The sequence below is a fragment of the Ylistrum balloti genome, unplaced genomic scaffold, assembly GCF_031769215.1.
Source record: "Ylistrum balloti isolate Yb309-2 unplaced genomic scaffold, AGI_CSIRO_Ybal_v1 Utg370138, whole genome shotgun sequence".
Lineage (NCBI taxonomy): Eukaryota > Metazoa > Mollusca > Bivalvia > Pectinida > Pectinidae > Ylistrum > Ylistrum balloti.
Window position 1 is genome coordinate 311,313 of NW_026782146.1, and position 24,184 is coordinate 335,496.

The 24,184-nt window shown below is 37.9% G+C and overlaps 1 protein-coding gene across 1 annotated transcript in view; it reads left to right on the forward strand.

Annotated features, from left to right (window-relative positions):
• The first annotated feature begins 2,439 nt into the window (after positions 1–2,439).
• LOC132550661 (integrin beta-6-like) overlaps positions 2,440–24,184 on the forward strand; it is a 52,722-nt gene continuing 30,977 nt past the window's right edge. Inside the window, exons 1-11 of the mRNA XM_060214752.1 lie at positions 2,440–2,485; positions 7,235–7,320; positions 8,110–8,208; positions 9,376–9,466; positions 10,693–10,824; positions 12,125–12,221; positions 18,085–18,181; positions 18,572–18,658; positions 20,443–20,526; positions 21,605–21,685; positions 23,195–23,386. Of these exons, the coding sequence (XP_060070735.1) occupies positions 2,440–2,485; positions 7,235–7,320; positions 8,110–8,208; positions 9,376–9,466; positions 10,693–10,824; positions 12,125–12,221; positions 18,085–18,181; positions 18,572–18,658; positions 20,443–20,526; positions 21,605–21,685; positions 23,195–23,386 (1,092 nt within the window). The remainder of the gene's footprint in view (positions 2,486–7,234; positions 7,321–8,109; positions 8,209–9,375; positions 9,467–10,692; positions 10,825–12,124; positions 12,222–18,084; positions 18,182–18,571; positions 18,659–20,442; positions 20,527–21,604; positions 21,686–23,194; positions 23,387–24,184) is intronic.

Sequence of the window (24,184 nt, forward strand, 5' to 3'; positions counted from 1 at the left end):
GTCCAATTTCATATCGCACAAAGAGATGGACTATTTCTCAACGAGATCACTATGGTGACCGTAAAACGTGAGCAGGACCAGTGTTTGTAATGGCCTTGTGACGTAGTTAACCTTTCATACGTATATGTCCAAATAAGGAAATACAGGCATCTTAATGAAAGATTTACATGAATAACTTTTGAGAAATACGAGTGAATTAGAGCTAGATGTCCTGGGAAAGTAGAAGTCGACTTTTACGACAACACTTGCTAAATAGTTCTACATTCTATGTCAAATCCTGGTAAATATGATAAAGTTTTCAATGAGAACCACTTTATTGAAAGAATCGACTAGAAACAATTATGAGTATCGAAAACAATAAAAATCATCGCAGACGGGAAAAGAATATTTCCAATAAGACCATAGCGACAAACAAAACCCAATCAACTCATGTCACTCGGAACCGTGCGTTACAAAATTACCTGATGTTAATCGGGTTTGTTACTATCTAGAAATGGAAAAGGTAGTTGAAATTATTAAGCTTATCTTCACCTGTCTCTTTTTATTGTGTTTTAAGTAAATATTTTCGGTAAATTCAGCCTGGCTCTTCGATAAATTCAGCCTGGCTCTTCGATAAATTCGGCCCTCCTCTTCAATAAATTCGGCTCTCCTCTTAGATAAATTTAGCTCGGTTCATGTAAAAAAAAATGGCCATAAGAGGACACTGACTAAGTTCCCGCGGATATGTCAATGATCTAATAGAATATATCGGAACCAAACTTCACAAGGATATTCAATCGTTTAATCAGATGGTTGCAACGTCAGTATATCTCATTCCTGATTTACTATCATCGGTTCACCGGATATAGCTACAACCAAAGCGCAATCTAAAGATTTGCACGGATACGTTTTAAAAAGCCATGAGTGAAATAGAACTAGACGTTCTGGAAAAGTATAAGTCGACTTCTATGACGTCACCCACTAAGTAGCTCTACATTTTATGTCGAATGAATGAATGAATGAATGAATGAGTGAGTGAAAACATTTGACACCTGTGATTTTGAAAGTTGGTCGGGGTCATTCATTTTGACAACCTTTGTAGCCCTTCATCCCAGCATGGTACAGACCCAATATCAGAACGTTGGATAATTTTATGTGTTGAGAAAACGTCAATTGAAAATATTAAAACATTTGACACATTTGACATTGAAAGTGGGCCAAGATAATCAATCTTAACCAAGTTGGAAGACCGTCGTCCCGCCATGATACAGACCCAATGACAGTTGGTTATTGTGAAGTTGTTTGAAGACTGAACACGTTTGACCCTGTAACCTTGAAAATGGGTCAGGGTCATTCATCGGAACAAACTTGGTAGCTGTTCAACTCAGCATGCTGTTTTCGCAAAATCAGAACCCTAGTGTATTTTGCTTATTGAAAAGAAATTGTTTAACATTTTAACCCATATGACCTTTGTGACCTTGAAAGTAGATCAAGCCAATTCGCTTGAACAAACTTGGGCTACAGGACCGTTTTTATTAACACCATGGGCTTTTTAGTTATTGAGAAGATGTCGTTTGAATGGAAATTCTAAGCACGACGGGTGGCACGCGACAACGGACGATATGATGATGGCTTCTATCATCCTGACCCTTTATGTCAGGAAATCCAAAAATGTTAACTTAAATTCTACTCTCTCTCTCTCTCTCTCTCTCTCTCTCTCTCTCTCTCTCTCTCTCTCTCTCTCTCTCTCTCTCTCTCTCTCTCTCTCTCTCCCTGTTAAAGGACAAAAGTGAGGCGTTGCGGAGAGAGACACTAGGAAGATAATATAAATGTTAAGAAAGAGGAAACAAAATCTGATTCTAAATTTTGCCACCTCTTACAATCACGCAGTGGTGACAGGAGGAACTGGTAACCTGTCGCAGTCGTTGTCACGTTTACTTGGGAGATCGTATAACAAGAAGAGTTGGAAGGATAGAGAGAGAGGGGGGAGGGTTGCGCGGGGAAAAAGAGGTATAAAGGGAACGAGTGAGTAAGGGAGAAAGAAATGCTGAGGAAGAAGAGCCCGGTTGATAAAAAATTAATTTCTTCAGCTCAAGCTAAAGGATGTTTGGGGAATGTAATTATTCAACTATAAATATCTATTATGTTTACATGTACAAGAATATCATAAAATACATATTTCTGTCGATACTTGAAATCCTATTTCCGGGTCTATGTTAACACGTTCTACCAAGCAGGGCTTAGCTTGACATCCTGTAGAGTTAGTGTCTACATCCTGTCCTCGGTACATATCGTCCGCGCCCACATAAATAAGCATGAAATATCGGAGTCCACTGGCAAACATTACAGTTGTGTGACGTATGCTACAAGGCTGTAACTTATTAAGTTTACATTTTCAGATTTCTTAGGAAAAGGGTTTCACTGTTAGGGCCAGCTGCAGCGTTGTAACATCACCTAACTATGGAGTTATTAGTGGCAGCCATTAGTGTCAGCGTCCTGTTCAATGGTGAGTTCAGTGATATTATTTTTTCGAATCCAGCCGTGAATGTACACTGTACACTCAGCAGACAATCCTAATGTTAATTTATATATATCTGACCAGTATTGATGATATAATGTTCGGTTTATCTGAAACTATTTCAAATCTCGAGAACAAGAGACTTACGTACCCTTCGTCGGTTGAAACGAATTTAAATGATTGTTTTAAGTTATTTTGATTTGTACTAACAGAACTGTACTGGATGTTCAGGGTATCCCTGATATACAGCGGAATTAGTTATATAAACTAGACGTGGTTTACACTATGCAGGCGTCTGTATATCGTAGACCTGAAGGGAGGCAGACCGTGAGAGATAAGAACGTGTTTCATTTCCCAGATGCTTTGACTAGTAGATTAAACACCACATGCTTTAACATCTAGCAGATTAGCATTCCATTCAAATGGTCAAAAATTATAGCGAAAGCAAAACTGATTAGACGGGATTCTTGTAGCATCTTGGAAACCCTTGTCTAAATTCTACCAAAGTCATCTCTGTCCTACACAATCCATTACCTTGCCATGACTTTGTTACGTTTTAGTGAGTTAAGTCCACCATCTGGTGTACATTAGGTGGCTTTTCGAAGTAAATATCTCTCATTTACAATAATGATAGAAATGATTAAATATTTTACAGAAGTTATCCTCAATTTTCCTCACAATGATTATGTCCTTGTCCATAACCTGACTACCTCTCCTACATAATAGTAATTATCTTCCGTACTTGTAGTTACTATATCTCTACCCTGTCATAATTATCTCTATCTATTATTAATTATCTTCCGTACTTGTAGTAACTATATCTCTACCCTGTCATAATTATCTCTATCTATTATTAATTATCTTCCGTACTTGTAGTAACTATATCTCTACCCTGTCATAATTATCTCTATCTATTATTAATTATCTTCCGTACTTGTAGTAACTATATCTCTACCCTGTCATAATTATCTCTATCTATTATTAATTATCTTCCGTACTTGTAGTAACTATATCTCTACCCTGTCATAATTATCTCTATCTATTATTAATTATCTTCCGTACTTGTAGTAACTATATCTCTACCCTGTCATAATTATCTCCCCTGTGCTACAGTAATTATCTCTGTCTAATAGCAATTATCCCCCTAACCTATAGAAATTATCTCCCCTACCTGCAGTGAATATGTCCCTAACTTGTTATGCATATCCCTCCTTCCTGATAGAAATTATCTGTGGCCTTCCAGATAGTAATGATCTCCTTTTCCAGATAGTAATTATCTCGCCTTCCTGATAGTAATTATCTCCCCTTCCAGATCATAATTATCTCGCCTTCCAGATAGTAATGATCTCCCCTGCCAGATAGTAATTATCTCGCCTTCCAGATAGTAATGATCTCCCCTGCCAGATAGTAATTATCTCCCCTTCCGTTTCGTAATTATCTCCCCTTCCAGATAGTAAATATCTCCACTGCCAGATAGTAATTATCCCGCCTTCCACATAGTAATTATCTCACCTTCCAGATAGTAATGATCTTCCCTACCAAGTAGTATTTATCTCCCCTACCAAGTAGTAATGATCTCCCCTACCAAGTAGTAATTATCACCTCTATCTTGAGTACTTATCTCCCCTTCCAGATAGTAATTATCTCCCCTACCAAGTAGTAATTATTTCTCCTTTTTAGGCTAAATGTACTAAGTATGCGTAGCCTATTGCAACGGCCTTTCAGACAAAATTTACCAATTCTGGCCTTCTCATTGGCTGAAATATTGAAAAGAGTTAGAGCCCTCTAGCAGCATTTTTCTGTGTAAATAATGCCGTGATCTTTCAAATCGCTATTTTAAAAGCATCCAAAATTAGTTTATTTTTTTTAATAACAATACGAATACTATATATTTAAAAAAAGAAGCACAGTGTGGTTGAACTATTGATAAATTTTGAACAATATATGTTACGGAATTCTCGACATGACGTAAGCGTACAGAACACTGTACGTGCAAGTTGATAAGAAGCTAGCCTTAGGGCTTGGTTTGAATTATCAACTAACAGCACTGATAAACAAACAAAACTTACAAACAGAACATCAATTTTGTTTTAATCCTTGTCGTTGTGGCAAGATCGTCTTAATATATAACATCATTTTACCTCAGTAGACGTCACCGAATTGGACTGTTTGTCCCACGCGCACACCCGCCGATATGACACTTTTTCAGGTTTTTCACACCCACCGCCATGACACTTTTTCAAGTTTTTGAAGATAAAAAGTTTGTGCTTAGTAGGCAAGGTACATTTGGTGCTCATGATTTATGAATAATATATTTTTAATACTGTACTGATCATGATGTTGACTTTGTTATAACTTATATTTTTTGTCTTTTAGTTTTATTTGATGAAGGTTGATTGTGCTGATTTCTCAAGGTTTGTTAATGTGTATCAAAGTTCCTTGAAATGAAAATATTCCTTCAAACAAACCGCATATAAAAAAAACCCCAAAATATTCATGTTTATAATTATCAATTAACTAGAACGAAATATTTCCATAACATATTTATTCATTTAGCGTGTCATGTTGACATTATCTAATGCATTGGAGATCAGAAATAGTAGTAGCTATAGTGAAAATATTGTAAATTTTGTATATATATGGAAGTCTGGTTTAATTTCAAAGAACTATGTCTTTATAGACATAATTACTGGAAGAAAAGTCTAACCATGATACTTCAAGGAAGATAGGCATATAAACACATTTAATGTAATTACTTACACTTTTATCTATCTGAAATGCTGTGTACACCTTATGTACTTTCCTCAACTACAAATATAATTATAATAAGTAAGGACTATTACTTTGCAATACATTCAAAATAAAGAAGTAGGTATAAAGTCCTTTCGATTTGTCTAAATCCTCATATTGATAGCATAGTAATTGCAACATCTTGGGTATTTCAAAGGTTTTATTTAGTCAACTTCATCATAGCGCTATTTATCATTTGGCTTGTTGGCGATAAATATATGGTTGTGTGTATTTTGTTATTTTTTTACCTATATTAATTTGTTCACATTATTGTCGTCAAATTTGAAATAAGAATTAAAGAAGATATAAAATCGCTTAAAATTTAGAAAAATAGCCTCTGGTTCTCTTATTTTAGTTAATTTTTGCATTCCAAAGTGTAGGAGTATGGGGAAAGTGATATAGCTTTGCGGTTATTTGTGAACATTTTTCAATATGTTTTGCCTTTCAGTACTTTCAGTACTTTGATTAATTGTAATTAAGTACCTATCTCCCCTTCCAGATAGTAATTATCTCCCCTTCCAGATAGTAAATTATCTCCTATACGTGTAGAGGCTGTCTCCCCTACCTGTAATTTTGTATTTTTCTGAAAGTTTTGGTCATGTTTGAGATATACAGGTAGAGCAGTTTGATTATGAAAAATGCATCAGTACATGTATATAACTTAATAAATAACATAACAATTATATTAATATTACAGAAATGAAAAATTCCTCTGATTTAAGACATGTGACTGCCATGGTTACCAACACAAAAAAATGCTAAAAATGCAAAAATACTATTCATTTCAACCTAACACTACAATTTTATACAGAAAATGTTTATTTCTTAACAGCTATCTTAAAATCAACAACACTGTCATGGAAATAAGCTACTTTAATTTCAGTTAATTCCAACTTGGAATGCCATCACAACATGACCACTTGTAATACTAGGAAACTTTTACACACTGTTAGGCTATTTTTGGTGTGTAGACACAGATTTGAACAGTCCAAATAGCTATCCACAACACATTGCAAAAATATTATTCTGAAAAATATTAAACCCCGCATTATCTGCTTGACAAGACCGATTTTGTTTTTTTGTGTTTTGAATTTTAATCAAAACCTTTATAATTGTGTCATCTAAAGTACAAAAATATCACCTATGGCCACACAGAGAAACTGTATACTGCTACCTTTGTCTCTAATCTGCCATAATTATCTCCCCTTTCTAATAGTATATCTCTCCCCCACCTGATTGTAATTATATCCCCCATCTGATCGTAATTATCTCCCCTACTGGTAGTAATTATCTCCCCTACCTGAACCATTTTATGCTCTCTAAAATTTCCATGTAACCCTGTGATCACTGCCTTTTCCTTCATCTATCTTTCTATCCATCTGGATCACACCATAAAAAAACAAGGATCATGAAACTTAGTGCATGCATTAATCATACTAACACAATGTGCTATGTACCAGATACAGGGCCCTTAATTACAGTTATTGCCATTTATTACAATGGTATTTTCCAGAGCATAACTTTGCTTGCATCGAAGCTGGAATAATGAAATTTGTTGTATACATTTATCATACAAAGAAAATATGCAGTGTACCAATTTTAGGGCCTGTTACCCCTGAGTCATCGCCCTTTGTTAAAGTTTTATGTCCAGAGCATAACTTTGCCTGCAAGTAAACTAGGATTTGAAACATGACATACATATCAGTCGTGAAAAATCAAGGGGCAGTATTGTAAAAATCAGTCCCATGACTTCTAAGCCTAGTGTTATTAAAACCAGGATAATGAACTTGGTGTATATATTGGTTCTAAACTATTCCAAATCCAAGGCCTGCAACCCCTTAATTACACAATTATTGCTCTGTGTTAAAATATTGTGATCAGTAAAGTCAGTTTTGGAGAGTATTCATCAGTTTCACTGATACTCTTGGCTTTTTTTTTTTTTTGTAGTGATTGATGGTCAGCAGACATGTGCCGGACGACGATGTGGAGAGTGTGTCATTAGTGGCACAAATTGTTATTGGTGTGCTCAAGAGGTAGAAGAATACTTAAGTTACAATATTTTACTTCTGTGCTCAAGAGTTCGGCAGATACGTCTGTTAGTTTTTACTGGTGTGCTTAAGAGTAAGGAAAAAACTTCTGTTACAATATTTTGCTGGTGTGTCCAAGAGTTAGGCAAATACTTTTGTTACAATATTTTGCTAGTTTGCTAAAGAATTAGGCAAATACTTCTGTTACAATATTTTACTGGTGTTCTTAAGAGTTAAGCAAATACTTCTGTAACATAAGTATTTCGCTGGTGTGCCCAAGAGTTAGGTAAATACTTCTCTTGCAATATTTTGCTTGTGTGCTGAAGAGTTAGGCAAATACTTCTGTTGAAATATTTTACTGGTGTGCCCAAGAGTTAGGCAAATACTTCTCTTGCAATATTTTGCTGGTGTGCCCAAGAGTTAGACAAATACTTCTGTTGCAATATTTTACTGGTGTGTCCAAGAGTTAGGCAAATACTTCTCTTGCAATATTTTGCTGGTGTGCCCAAGAGTTAGACAAATACTTCTGTTACAATATTTTACTGATGTTCATTGGAGTTTAGCAAATACTTCGGTTACTTGGTTGTAAGTAAATACCCTGATGCTTGATTCTTCCATGCTGGAATCTTGTTCATCTATAGGTATATATCAAAAGAAGAAGAGTTGTCTCCCTTCCATATTTTACTAGTTGTTATCCTGTCCAATGCATAATGTCACCTTTGACCTGTTACCTTTGACTTCTACTGAGATGTAATTTTTATATGATGAAGTTGTTGACCCTTCTGTTCACTGCAGGGATTCAATGCAAGTCGATGTGGAACTATGGAGGAGCTCCAACGACACAACTGCACCATTATCGAAAAAAGAGGAGAACAGAGAATTGAATATATCAAGGTAAACTTCGTCTGGAGCTTAGGCTAAGTATTGAATCCTGAAAACAAGCCCAGCAGTCCAACACAAACATTCTCATCAGACAAAGAAACAACATTTTATGTAGAGGATATTTAATGGTTTTTCCCATTTAATACCATATTATTTCAGGAGTATGATTGAACATCTCTATTTAGATGTATTCTATCGTTTGAATAAAATAAACATGTTAATGGGAAACCATTTAATTTTCTTGTTATTTCATTTTTAGAAGAAAAAATGGCAGATCAATTTGTCAAATAAACCAGTTATTCAAAAATTTATTGGACAACAAGTCCATGGTAATCTACTATTTTATAATGTTACTTGGTCAGAACTGCTTGCAAACTATTCTTTAGATAAAACAAATTAAAGAAAACTAGAAATGGGCATGGGAATTGTTTGATAGAAAACCAATGTCATTTTCACCCGAACAGGACTATCATTGAGAACTAGAAAGCACTGGTCAAAACTATGAAAGTTGTACCTGGAAAAATATATCATGATGAAACAAGTTTTTATCAGATTGATAAATATTTCACCAGCAAAAATGCATTAAATAGTTATGCTGTACACCAATATATGTTGGTTTTATAGATAAAAATGATATTGACAGGAATTCCCCCTTTGTCTGTGGATTATCCCTAAACAATTCTTGTTATCGCTGGTACATGAGAAATACTGGATGAACCACTCTATAGACTCCCCCGTTTCCTTGGTTGTGCATAGCCATATGACAGACAGCCACAGTGGATTTTGAAATTTGAAGTTTGTTGCCTCTATTTGATGGGAAGCATTTGATAAAGCTTTTCTAAAATTTCCTACATATAGACTGCCCTTGGTCCATAGATGTGCAAGTTCAATTTTAGGACTGCTCAAAACAAAACAAAAATGTCTTACAGATGGCCATATTGGATTTTGAAAATTAAAGCTTAGGGGATTTTTTTTTTTCATTATTTTTTTTTATGTTTGTAAAATTTGAAATCATGATAAATATTTAGGCTGAGATACACTGCATGTTTGCTGCTTTTGTCAATTCTTGTCATTATGTTACTTTTTATTTTCAAGCTAATTTTAACATTAAAGCCAAATCATTCAAATTTATCTACTTTAGGTTAAATTCTAATTACTGTTTCAATGTGATTTTTTCAGAATGAAGCTGTGCAGAATCGTGCTGAGGATGGTTCGACTAATGCTATTCAGCTTCAGCCACAACACGTTAAAGTTTACCTTAATCCTAATGGTATGGAACACTTACCTTAATCCTAATAAGCATTTACCATTATTCTAATGATGTAAAAAGCATTTACCGTATTTTCCAGGTTATAAACCGCATCCTAGTATAAAACTCACCAGAATTTAAGCCACACCCTTTCCTACAATGCAGTAACCGTTATGTTGACCAAAGTTTGTTGAAATAACAGATAACGGAGGGCAATTTATCAAGATCGTCAATGAAACATTTAATATAAGTTTGCAATAAATTAGACACAGATAATCCTTTTTTTTATTGACATGTTTCAGAAACGTTAAATATCAATTATCAATCTTGTTTGGCTTTGGAGCCTTCAAAGATTGTCAACGCACCGATATAGGGCCTGAAGTTATGTACGGTTTACTTAACAATATCTCCATCGATGTGCTCACAGATTCTTTTAGTGCCATATTATTTCTTACATGAAGCTATTCTTGTCGTAAACAAGCTATGGCTTCTGAAGCAACAGCAAGAAGTTCAGAAGCTACTACTGTGATTATCTTGATTCATATTAAAATGTGTAATTAATTAAATCCACCAGAATGTAATTTTAGTTTCAATCGTAAAATCATACTGTATACATTTGCAAGTGACAGTTCTAGATGATCTGTTTCGGTCACAAACCTGTGATGGACAGGTACTTGTAAAAAACTTTGAACTGACGTCTCGTACTGGTGTACTGGTATCTTTGGTTTAAATCACTATATTTTATTCTTTCTGGACGTGAGACATGTTACAGTAACCATAATTATTAGGGTGTGAGGTCATGCAAGTCAATAGTGCATGTGATACTCCTTGACAAAATGGCCGTTCTGAAATACATATTGGTCCGAAACCTATGTCCAGATGATGCTCTTCATTTTACTCTTCCATACTTTTGTGTTTAGAGCATAACTGTGCCCACAGTTAAGCAAGCTTTATAAAACTTAAAACTTGGTGTATTCATTGATCATACTAAGACAAAGCACAATGTACCTTATTCAGGGTCCACAACTCCTCAATTACAGAGTTATTGCCCTTTGTTAAAATGTCAAGTCTGAATTATAACTAACTTGTGTTAAATTAGGGTAATATATATATCAGCCATTGGAACATTTGCAGTGGCAAATTCACAGGCGGAAACCCTTGAAGAGTTATTGCCCTTTGTTAAAATTCTGTGTCCAAAAACTCATTTTCAGGGAGCATTAATTACTTATATTCTGTTTATATTACAGATAAGATATTTAAATGGAACATCACATACCGTGTAGCAAAAAACTATCCTGTAGATCTGTACTTCCTGGCTGATCCATCGGACACAATGACCCGATTCCGAGATGCACTAGCGTTGCTAGCAGGAGATATAGGTATGTCATGTCTCTTTTTACTGGGTTTTCGATGACATAACTGTAAAAATACTTATTTCAGTGCTGTGAAATTTTGGGGGAAATAAGCACAATGATGAATTTGTACATAATTGCTATATATAAACAACATAGAGAAACCGTCACAATGTTTTAGTCCAATATCCAGATCTCAAAAAGCACTAAAATACGATATATATGTTAGCTGTGGTGTTCAAATTTATCTATGGTCTGTCGTCCTTCCTTTTCTCTATCCCTATGTAATCAGTTTTCATTATTGACAGCACTGTTTGATATTTCCGAAGTTTGGTCCAAAGTTGTACATATGTCTCTTTCTCTTTATTTCTGACAGTCCTACAGAGATTTGTGTGGGTTTTCTTTCTCTTTATTTCTGACAGTCCTACAGAGATTTGTGTGGGTTTTCTTTCTCTTTATTTCTGACAGTCCTACAGAGATTTGTGTGGGTTTTCTTTCTCTTCATTTCTGACAGTCCTACAGAGATTTGTGTGGGTTTTCTTTCCCTTTTTTCTGACAGTCCTACAGAGATTTATGTGGGTTTTCTTTCCTTTTTTCTGACAGTCCTACAGAGATTTGTGTGGGTTTTCTTTCTCTTTTTTCCTGACAGTCCTACAGAGATTTGTGTGGGTTTTCTTTCCATTTTTTCTGACATTCCTACAGAGATTTGTGTGGGTTTTCTTTCCCTTTTTCCTGACAGTCCTACAGAGATTTGTGTGGATTTTCTGTCTCTTTTTTCCTGACAGTCCTAGAGACTTGTGTGGGTTTTCTTTCCCTTTTTTCTGACAGAGATTTTTCCTACAGAGATTTGTGTGGGTTTTCTGTCTCTTTTTTCCTGACAGTCCTACAGAGATTTGTGTGGGTTTTCTTTCCCTTTTTTCTGACAGTCCTACAGAGATTTGTGTGGGTTTTCTTTCCCTTTTTTTTGACAGTCCTACAGAGATTTGTGTGGGTTTTCTTTCCCTTTTTTCTGACAGTCCTACAGAGATTTGTGTGGATTTTCTGTCTCTTTTTTCCTGACAGTCCTAGAGACTTGTGTGGGTTTTCTTTCCCTTTTTTCTGACAGTCCTACAGAGATTTGTGTGGGTTTTCTGTCTCTTTTTTCCTGACAGTCCTACAGAGATTTGTGTGGGTTTTCTTTCCCTTTTTTCTGACAGTCCTACAGAGATTTGTGTGGGTTTTCTTTCTCTTTTTTTCTGACAGTCCTACAGAGATTTGTGTGGGTTTTCTTTCTCTTTTTTCTGATTTGTGTAAGTTAATGAATATGATTTCACTGTACTGTTTATAGGTAGAGCAGTTGGGGAAATGACAGAGGATTACAGGTTTGGTTATGGAACAACAATGGAGAAAGTAGTGTTACCATTTACCCACACCTCCCCAGACGTGTAAGTGTTTCACAATTCACACACACTTCCCTGAATATTTGTTTCACTATTCATCCACACCTCCCTCAGTATGTAAGTGTTTCACAATTCACACACACTTCCCTCAGTATTTAAGTGTTTCACAATTCACACACACTTCTCTCAGTATTTAAGTGTTTCACAATTCACACACACTTCCCTCAGTATTTAAGTGTTTCACAATTCACACACACTTCCCTCAGTATTTAAGTGTTTCACAATTCACACACACTTCCCTGAATATTTGTTTCACAATTCATCCACACCTCCCTCAGTATGTAAGTGTTTTACAATTCACACACACCTCCCTCAGTATGTAAGTGTTTTACAATTCACACACACCTCCCTGAATATGTAAGTGTTTTACCCTTCATCCACACCTCCCTCAGTTTGTAAGTGTTTCACAATTCATCCACACCTCCCTCAGGATGTAAGTGTTTCACAATTCATCCACACCTCCCTTAGTATGTTAGTGTTTCACAATTCATCCACACCTCCCTCAGGATGTAAGTGTTTCACAATTCATCCACACCTCCCTTAGTATGTAAGTGTTTCACAATTCATCCACACCTCCCTCAATATGTAAGCATTTTACTATTCATCCACACCTCCCTCAGTATGTAAGTGTTTTACAATTCATCCACTCCTCCAAGAGATAGTCAGTGTTTAACCATTCACCTACCTCCCCAGTAAAGTAAGTACTTCCCCAACAATGAAAGCATTTTACCATTTACCTTCTCCTTTCTGGCTAAGTATCTGTTTCACCCATAACTCCCAAGCAATGTAAGTGTTTGACCTTTAAACAGCACCTCTCCAGCAATGTAAGTGTTTTACATTTAAACAACACCTCCCCAGCAATGTAAGTGTTCTCCCTTTATACAGCACCTCCCCAGCAATATAAGTGTTTTACCTTTAAACAACACCTCCCCAGCAATGTAAGTGTTTTACCATTCCACTACACCTCCCCAGCAATGTAAGTGTTTTACCATTAAACTACACCTCCCCAGCAATGTAAGTGTTTTACCATTCCACTACACCTCCCCAGCAATGTAAGTGTTTTACCATTAAACTACACCTCCCCAGCAATGTAAGTGTTTTGTCTTTAAACTACACCTCCTCAGCAATGTAAGTGTTTTACCTTTAAGCTATACCTCCCCAGCAATGTAAGTGTTTTACCTTTAAACTACACCTCCCCAGCAATGTAAGTGTTTTACCATCAAGCTACACCTCCCCAGCAATGTAAGTGTTTTACCATTCCGCTACACCTCCCCAGCAATGTAAGTGTTTTACCATTAAACTACACCTCCCCAGCAATGTAAGTGGTTTACCTTTAAACCACACCTCCCCAGCAATGTAAGTGTTTTACCTTTAAACCACACCTCCCCAGCAATGTAAGTGTTTTTCCTTTAAACTACACTTCCCCAGCAATGTCAGTGTTTTACCTTTAAACTACACCTCCCCAGCAATGTAAGTGTTTTACCATTAAACTACACCTCCCCAGCAATGTAAGTGTTTTACCTTTAAACTACACCTCCCCAGCAATGTAAGTGTTTTACCTTTAAACTACACCTCCCCAGCAATGTAAGTGTTTTACCTTTAAACTACACCTCCCCAGCAATGTAAGTGTTTTACCTTTAAACTACACCTCCCCAGCAATGTAAGTGTTTTACCTTTAAACTACACCTCCCCAGCAATGTAAGTGTTTTACCTTTAAACTACACCTCCCCAGCAATGTCAGTGTTTTACCTTTAAACTACACCTCCCCAGCAATGTGTTTTATCTTTAAACTACACCTCCCCAGCAATGTAAGTGTTTTATCTTTAAACTACACTTCCCAAGAAATGCAAGTGTTTTATCTTTAAACAACACCTCCCCATCAATGTAAGTGTTTTACCATCAAACTACACCTCCCCAGCATTATAAGTGTTTTACCTTTAAACTACACCTCCCCAGCAATGTAAGTGTTTGACCATTTAACTACATCTCCTCAGCAATGTAAGGGTTTTACCATTTAACTACACCTTCCCAGCAATGTAAGTGTTTTACCATTAAACTACACCTCCCCAGCAATGTGTTTTATCTTTAAACTACACCTCCCCAGCAATGTAAGTGTTTTACCATTTAACTACACCTTCCCAGCAATGTAAGTGTTTTCCTTTTAAGCTACACCTCCCCAGCAATGTAAGTGTTTTATCTTTAAACTACACCTCCCCACCAATGTAAGTGTTTTACCTTTAAACAACACCTCCCCACCAATGTAAGTGTTTTACCATCAAGCTACACCTCCCCAGCAATGTAAGTGTTTTACCTTTAAACTACACCTCCCCAGCAATGTAAGTGTTTTACCATTAAACTACACCTCCCCAGCAATGTAAGTTTTTTACCTTTAAACTACACCTCCCCAGCAATGTAAGTGTTTTACCTTTAAACTACACCTCCCCAGCAATGTAAGTGTTTTACCTTTAACCTACACCTCCCCAGCAATGTAAGTGTTTTACCTTTAAACTACACCTCCCCAGCAATGTAAGTGTTTTACCTTTAAACTACACCTCCCCAGCAATGTAAGTGTTTTACCTTTAAACTACACCTCCCCAGCAATGTAAGTGTTTTACCATTAAACTACACCTCCCCAGCAATGTAAGTGTTTTATCTTTAAACTACACCTCCCCAGCAATGTTAGTGTTTTACCTTTAAACTACACCTCCCCAGCAATGTAAGTGTTTTACCTTTAAACTACACCTCCCCAGCAATGTAAGTGTTTTACCATTTAACTACATCTCCCCAGCAATGTAAGTGTTTTACCATTTAACTACACCTCCCCAGCAATGTAAGTGTTTTACCTTTAAACTACACCTCCCCAGCAATGTGTTTTATCTTTAAACTACACCTCCCCAGCAATGTAAGTGTTTTACCATTTAACTACACCTTCCCAGCAATGTAAGTGTTTTCCTTTTAAGCTACACCTCCCCAGCAATGTAAGTGTTTTATCTTTAAACTACACCTCCCCACCAATGTAAGTGTTTTACCTTTAAACAACACCTCCCCACCAATGTAAGTGTTTTACCTTTAAACTACACCTCCCCAGCAATGTGTTTTACCTTTAATATGCACTTCCCCAGCAATGTAAGTGTTTTACCTTTAAACTACACCTCCCCAGCAATGTGTTTTATCTTTAAACTACACCTCCCCAGCAATGTAAGTGTTTTACCATTTAACTACACCTTCCCAGCAATGTAAGTGTTTTCCTTTTAAGCTACACCTCCCCAGCATTATAAGTGTTTTACCTTTAAACTACACCTCCCCAGCAATGTAAGTGTTTTACCTCCCCAGCAATTAAGTGTTTTATCTTTAAACTACACCTCCCCACCAATGTAAGTGTTTTACCTTTAAACAACACCTCCCCACCAATGTAAGTGTTTTACCATCAAGCTACACCTCCCCAGCAATGTAAGTGTTTTACCATTCCACTACACCTCCCCAGCAATGTCAGTGTTTTACCTTTAAACTACACCTCCCCAGCAATGTAAGTGTTTTACCTTTAAACTACACCTCCCCAGCAATGTAAGTGTTTTACCTTTAAACTACACCTCCCCAGCAATGTAAGTGTTTTACCTTTAAACTACACCTCCCCAGCAATGTAAGTGTTTTACCTTTAAACTACACCTCCCCAGCAATGTAAGTGTTTTACCTTTAAACTACACCTCCCCAGCAATGTAAGTGTTTTACCTTTAACTACACCTCCCCAGCAATGTAAGTGTTTTACCTTTAAACTACACCTCCCCAGCAATGTAAGTGTTTTACCTTTAAACTACACCTCCCCAGCAATGTAAGTGTTTTACCTTTAAACTACACCTCCCCAGCAATGTAAGTGTTTTACCTTTAAACTACACCTCCCCAGCAATGTGTTTTACCTTTAATATGCACTTCCCCAGCAATGTAAGTGTTTTACCTTTAAACTACACCTCCCCAGCAATGTAAGTGTTTTACCTTTAAACTACACCTCCCCAGCAATGTAAGTGTTTTACCTTTAAACTACACCTCCCCAGCAATGTCAGTGTTTTACCTTTAAACTACACCTCCCCAGCAATGTAAGTGTTTTACCTTTAAACCACACCTCCCCACCAATGTAAGTGTTTTACCATCAAGCTACACCTCCCCACCAATGTAAGTGTTTTACCTTTAAACTACACCTCCCCAGCAATGTAAGTGTTTTATCTTTAAACTACACCTCCCCAGCAATGTAAGTGTTTTACATTTAAACTACACCTCCCCAGCAATGTAAGTGTTTTACCTTTAAACTACACCTCCCCAGCAATGTAAGTGTTTTACCTTTAATCCACACCTCCCCAGCAATGTAAGTGTTTTACCTTTAACCTACACCTCCCCAGCAATGTAAGTGTTTTACCTTTAAACTACACCTCCCCAGCAATGTGTTTTACCTTTAATATGCACTTCCCCAGCAATGTAAGTGTTTTACCTTTAAACTACACCTCCCCAGCAATGTAAGTGTTTTACCTTTAAACTACACCTCCCCAGCAATGTAAGTGTTTTACCTTTAAACTACACCTCCCCAGCAATGTAAGTGTTTTACCTTTAAACTGCACCTCCCCAGCAATGTAAGTGTTTTACCTTTAAACTACACCTCCCCAGCAATGTAAGTGTTTTATCTTTAAACTACACCTCCCCAGCAATGTAAGTGTTTTACCTTTAAACTACACCTCCCCAGCAATGTAAGTGTTTTACCTTTAAACTACACCTTCCCAGCAATGTAAGTGTTTTACCTTTAAACTACACCTCCCCAGCAATGTAAGTGTTTTACCTTTAAACTACACCTCCTCAGCAATGTAAGTGTTTTACCTTTCAACTACACCTCCCCAGCAAAGTAAGTGTTTTACCTTTAAGCTATACCTCCCCAGCAATGTAAGTTTTTTACCTTTAAACTACACCTCCCCAGCAATGTAAGTGTTTTACCTTTAAACTACACCTCCCCAGCAATGTAAGTGTTTTACCTTTAAACTACACCTCCCCAGCAATGTAAGTGTTTTACCTTTAAACCACACCTCCCCAGCAATGTAAGTGTTTTACCTTTAAACTACACCTCCCCAGCAATGTAAGTGTTTTACCTTTAAACTACACCTCCCCAGCAATGTGTTTTACCTTTAATATGCACTTCCCCAGCAATGTAAGTGTTTTACCTTTAAACTACACCTCCCCAGCAATGTAAGTGTTTTACCTTTAAACTACACCTCCCCAGCAATGTAAGTGTTTTACCATTAAACTACACCTCCCCAACAATGTAAGTGTTTTACCTTTAAACTACACCTCCCCAGCAATGTAAGTGTTTTACCTTTAAACTACATCAACCCAGCAATGTAAGTTTTTTACCTTTAAACTACACCTCCCCAGCAATGTAAGTGTTTTACCTTTAAACTACACCTCCCCCGCAATGTAAGTGTTTTACCTTTAAACTACACCTCCGCAGCAATGTAAGTGTTTTACCTTTAATATGCACTTCCCCAGCAAAGTAAGTGTTTTACCTTCCACTCATACCTCCCATTCATGAGAATTATAAGATGAATATATTGACAGTTATATTTGGTAACCCTGATGTTTATTGATGTTTCCATATAATTAATTCATCTGTTGATACAACAATCTTATAATTTAGAGCAAAGGAAGGACAAGATCCATTTTATAATTAAAGAACTAAGTAAAGATCCTGTTACGGTAAACTTGAAGATCCCTCTTTGATTTCCTGGATTTTAATGTAACACCTAGTTAATATGTATCAGACCTGCGATGATTTTGACTGTAAATCTGTATCACAAACTTTGTACATTAACAGTGTGGAGAATCCTTGTTCCATCCAAGAAAAAACTTGTGCTGCACCTTATTCCTTCAAACACTCTATGAAACTGGCAAAGGACATCCCTGAGTTTATTGTAAGTGAAGTTCCTTTTTGGTGAGAATTTGCTTAATTATCCCTCCCAAAATATTCTGTGAGTATGTGTGTCCATCAGTCTGTGCATGTATGTGTCCGTCCGTGCATGTGTCCGTCCTTGTGTCTGTTCTGTTAGTATTAGTATAACAGTACTTTGTAGGTGTTTCTAGTCAGTGAAATGTTTGTAATGATTGATCCCACTATTTGTATAACAGTACTTTGTAGGTGTTTCTAGTCAGATGATCGACAAGATCCAAGGGGCTCATGGGTGTCTTAGAATTCAGTCTTTAAACTGCTTTATTTGTCCAAACATGAACTAATTATGATAAGATTCTGTTAAAATGTTTAATTCTGGTTAATGGTATCAGTATTCATTTTACTGTTTTTACAGAGACAAGTCGATGCCACAGAAAGCAGTGCCAACTACGACACACCTGAAGGAGGATTTGATGGCTTGATGCAAGTCATGGTTTGCACGGTAAATGAAGAATGATATTACATCAAGGCAATTTATCAAAACCCTGTTTCTCCTCCCCTCCCTCTCCACCTACCCCGTTACTTCCTCCTTCTGAATGTTTTCACATCAAGACTGTTTATCAAAACACCCTTTCCCTTCCCCTCCCCCTCCCTCCCCATCTCTGTCATTCAAGGCTGTTTATCATAGCCTCTGTCCCTCCCCCCCTACCCCTCAGTCCCACCCCACTTCCCCCATTACTTCCTCCAAATGAATGTTTTCACTTCAAGACTGTTTATCAAAACCCCCTCCCCACCTCCCCGGTCACTTCTCCACCAGAATGTTTTTACATGAAGACTGTTTATCCTAGCCTCTTTCCCTCCCCATCCCTGTTCCCCTTCATCCCTCCATCCCTCCCCACCTCCCCGGTCACTTCCCCACCTCCCCGGTCATTCCCCCACCAGAATGTTTTTACATTAAGACTGTTTATCATAGCCTTTGTCCCTTTCCTGCCCCTCCATCCCTCCCCTCCTCCCCTCCTCCCCTCCTCCCCCATTACTTCCCCACCAGAATGTTTTTACATCAATGCTATTTGTTGTAACACCCTGACTTGGCGCTACACACCCTACCTCATCCTTAGTTCAGAGTGAGTATATAGCAATCATTTTATGTCTCCATCTGTATCTCTTGAACCCATGTTCCTCACTTGATTAGATTTTGATGATAATTGGTCAAGGTAAAAGGTTAAATGTCAAAGGTCATCCATGACCACTCTTGAAATAAAAACCTTGTGTACAGGATATCTCTTGAATTCTTGAACAGATTTATTCATTCTGAACACACTATCGCACTGATAGGGGTGACTATTGAGGTCAAAAAAGCACAACAGGATTACGATATTAATTTGTTTACAGAAAATGTTTTTATGAACTAACAAGTTTGCAGAAAATGTTTTATGAACAAACAAGGTTACAGAAAATGTTTTTATGAACAAACAAGTTTACAGAAAATGTTTTTATGAACTAACAAATTGTGCTGAAAATTTCCAACCTAAGTGGGTGATTGTGCTTGTATTTAGCGCTACCCCCAATCAAGGTCTCAGTGCTGTTTTCATAAATAAACGAAGGCTACCTTGCAACTCAATGAAAATTCTTGCTTTCAAGTAGTATTTTTGTTTAGTTAAAAGACACTATCGCTAACAATTGGTAGAGGAACAAATATCATGATAGTGATCAATTGAAAATATCCTATTGACCTATTGGAATTGAGAGCCATTGAAATACATCATTAAATTGACTTATTGTTAAAGCTGAGCAGATTCTGATGGTCACCTCAATAGCTCATTGTCTTGTAGGACCTGATTGGCTGGAGGTGTCATTAACTGATTGTATTGTAGGACCTTTTTTTTGTTTTTTTTTGAGCTTAACGTCCTTGTTCCGGTTATAACCGAGCCTAGGACACTAATTTTGTAGGACCTGATTGGCTGGAGGTGTCATTAACTGATTGTCTTGAAGGACCTGATTGGCTGGAGGTGTCATTAACTGATTGTATTGTTGGACCTGATTGGCTGGAGGTCTCATTAACTGATTGTATTGTCGGACCTGATTGGCTGGAGGTCTCATTAACTGATTGTATTTTAGGACCTGATTGGCTGGAGGTCTCAATAGCTCATTGTCTTGTAGGACCTGATTGGCTGGAGGTCTCATTAACTGAGTGTATTGTAGGAACTGATTGGCTGGAGGTCTCAATAGCTCATTGTCTTGTAGGAACTGATTGGCTGGAGGTCTCATTAACTCTTTGTATTGTAGGAACTGATTGGTTGGAGGAATCGTTCAAGACGTTTACTCATTTATGCTACAGACAGCGATTACCATTTTGCTGGAGATGGACGGGTGAGTATTATTTTGGGGTGACACGTCTAAGACAAAGAGACAGATGATCCATTTGAAATAAAGAGATAGATGTAACAAAGTAATGGTGTCACAGATGAGACAATAAGACAGCTGACACATCTAGAAAAATGAGACAGGTAACCCATCTAAAACAATGAGACAGGTGACCCATCTGAGACAATGAGACAGATGACACAACTGAGACAATTAAACAGATGACACATCTGAGACAATAAGACAGCTGACACATCAAAACAATGAGACAGGTGTTCCATCTAAAACAATGAGACAGGTGACACATTTGAAACAATGAGACAGGTGTAACAACATATGAGACATTGAGACAGATGTGACCGCATTTGAGACAATGAGACAGGTAACACATCTAAGACAATAAGACTGGTGACACATTTGAGGTAATAGAATAGGTGTCAAATCTAAGATAATGAGAGCGATTTCACATCTGAGACAAGGAGACAATGGGACAATAAGACATGTTATATATATGAGACAGGTGTCATATCTGAGACCGATAGGTGGGCGACATATCTGAGACAGATTGTCAGTTGACTCATCTTAGACAGATTGACAATTGACACATCATAGACAATGAGACAGCTGAGACAATGAGACAGGCATCACTTCTGAAACGTATTGAAAGGTAACACATCCGAGACAATTAGACAGATAAAACATATGAGACTGATAGACAGGTAACACATCTGAGACAGATAGACAGGTAAAACATCTGAGACAGATGGACATGTAAATTATCTGAGACAGATGGACAGGTAACACATCTGAGACTGATAGACAGGTAAGAAATCTGAGACAGATAGACAGGTTACATATTTGAGACAGATAGACAGGTAAAACATCTGAGACTGATAGACAGGTAAAACATCTGAGACAGATAGACAGGTAACACATCTGAGACAGATAGAATGGTAGCACAGAGGAAACATAATCATTTTCCTTTATGCATTCAAATCAGTGCTATGTATATGACTTTGGATTGAGTAGTAGAAATTATACAATTCTTTTATCTTAAAACATTTTCTGTTTTCTATTTCTACAGCTAGCTGGGATAGTGACACCTAATGACGGGAAATGTCACACAAATTCTGAAACAAATATGTACACAAAATCCCTGGAACAGGTCAGTACACCCTTTCTTTACATCAGGTCAGTACGTCTAGTCTCTATATCAGGTCAGTACATCTAGTCTTTATATCAGGTCAGTACACCAGGTCTCTATATCAGGTCAGTACACCCTTTCTTTACATCAGGTCAGTACGTCTAGTCTCTATATCAGGTCAGTACATCTAGTCTTTATATCAGGTCAGTACACCAGGTCTCTATATCAGGTCAGTACACCAGGTCTCTATATCAGGTCAGTACACCCTTTCTTTACATCAGGTCAGTACGTCTAGTCTCTATATCAGGTCAGTACATCTAGTCTTTATATCAGGTCAGTACACCAGGTCTCTATATCAGGTCAGTACACCAGGTCTCTATATCAGGTCAGTACACCCTTTCTTTACATCAGGTCAGTACGTCTAGTCTCTATATCAGGTCAGTACATCTAGTCTTTATATCAGGTCAGTACACCAGGTCTCTATATCAGGTCAGTACACCAGGTCTCTATATCAGGTCAGTACACCCTTTCTTTACATCAGGTCAGTACGTCTAGTCTCTATATCAGGTCAGTACATCTAGTCTCTATATCAGGTCAGTTCACCAGGTCTCTATATCAGGTCAGTACACCAGGTCTCTATATCAGGTCAGTACACCCTGTCTTTACATTAGGTCAGTACATCTAGTCTCTATATCAGGTCAGTATATCTAGTCTCTATATCAGGTCAGTTCACCAGGTCTCTATATCAGGTCAGTACACCAGGTCTCTATATCAGTCAGTACACCCTGTCTTTACATTAGGTCAGTACATCTAGTCTCTATATCAGGTCAGTATATCTAGTCTCTATATCAGGTCAGTACACCAGGTCTCTATATCAGGTCAGTACATCTAGTCTCTATATCAGGTCAGTACACCAGGTCTCTGTATCAGGTCAGTACACAGTGTCTCTATATCAGGTCAGTACACCCTGTCTCTATGTCAGGTTAGTACACCCTGTCTCTATATCTGGTCAATACACCAGGTCTCTATATATCAGGTCAGTACATCATGTTTCTATAACAGGTCAGTACACAGTGTCTCTATATCAGGTCAGTACACCAGGTCTCTATATCAGGTCAGTACATCATGTTTCTATATCAGGTCAGTACACAATGTCTCTATATGAGGTCAGTGCACCAGGTCTCTATATCAGGTCCGTACACCTGGTGTCTATATCAGGTCAGTACACCCTGTCTCTATATCAGGTCAGTACACCCTGTCTCTATATCAGGTCAGTACACCATGTCTCTATATCAGGTCAGTACACCTGGTCTCTATATCAGGTCAGTACACCTGGTGTCTATATCAGGTCAGTACATCTGGTCTCTATATCAGGTCAGTACATATCTGGTTGCCTTAAAAATCATGTGGCTCCTGGAATTGATATATTCCGCATTGCTTATTGACTTTATGCCTTGGGTTTCAAACACTTCTAATCAATACCATGATTGAAGGCAATCTTAATATTTTTATCTGATTGATTGGTTACAGGATTACCCATCTGTCGGCCAGATCAAAGAAAAAGTGAAAGAAAACAAGATCATCCTGCTTTTTACTGTGGGATCTGCCGCTATCAATGCCTACCAAAAGGTTGTAGAGGAAATTGGACAACTGTCAAGTGCCCAGAAACTTGACCTTAGAGACTCATCCAACATAACACGGATCATACAGGACACATACAGGGTAGGTCTATCTCATACAGGACACATACAGGGTAGGTCTGTCTCACACAGGACACATACAGGGTAGGTCTGTCTCACACAGGACACATACAGGGTAGGTCTGTCTCACACAGGACACATACAGGGTAGGTCTGTCTCACACAGGACACATACAGGGTAGGTCTGTCTCACACAGGACACATACAGGGTAGGTCTGTCTCACACAGGACACATACAGGGTAGGTCTGTCTCACACAGGACACATACAGGGTAGGTCTGTCTCACACAGGACACATACAGGGTAGGTCTGTCTCACACAGGACACATACAGGGTAGGTCTGTCTCACACAGGACACATACAGGGTAGGTCTGTCTCACACAGGACACATACAGGGTAGGTCTGTCTCACACAGGACACATACAGGGTAGGTCTGTCTCACACAGGACACATACAGGGTAGGTCTGTCTCACACGACACATACAGGGTAGGTCTGTCTCACACAGGACACATACAGGGTAGGTCTGTCTCACACAGGACACATACAGGGTAGGTCTGTCTCACACAGGACACATACAGGGTAGGTCTGTCTCACACAGGACACATACAGGGTAGGTCTGTCTCACACAGGACACATACAGGGTAGGTCTGTCTCACACAGGACACATACAGGGTAGGTCTGTCTCACACAGGACACATACAGGGTAGGTCTGTCTCACACAGGACACATACAGGGTAGGTCTGTCTCACACAGGACACATACAGGGTAGGTCTGTCTCACACAGGACACATACAGGGTAGGTCTGTCTCACACAGGACACA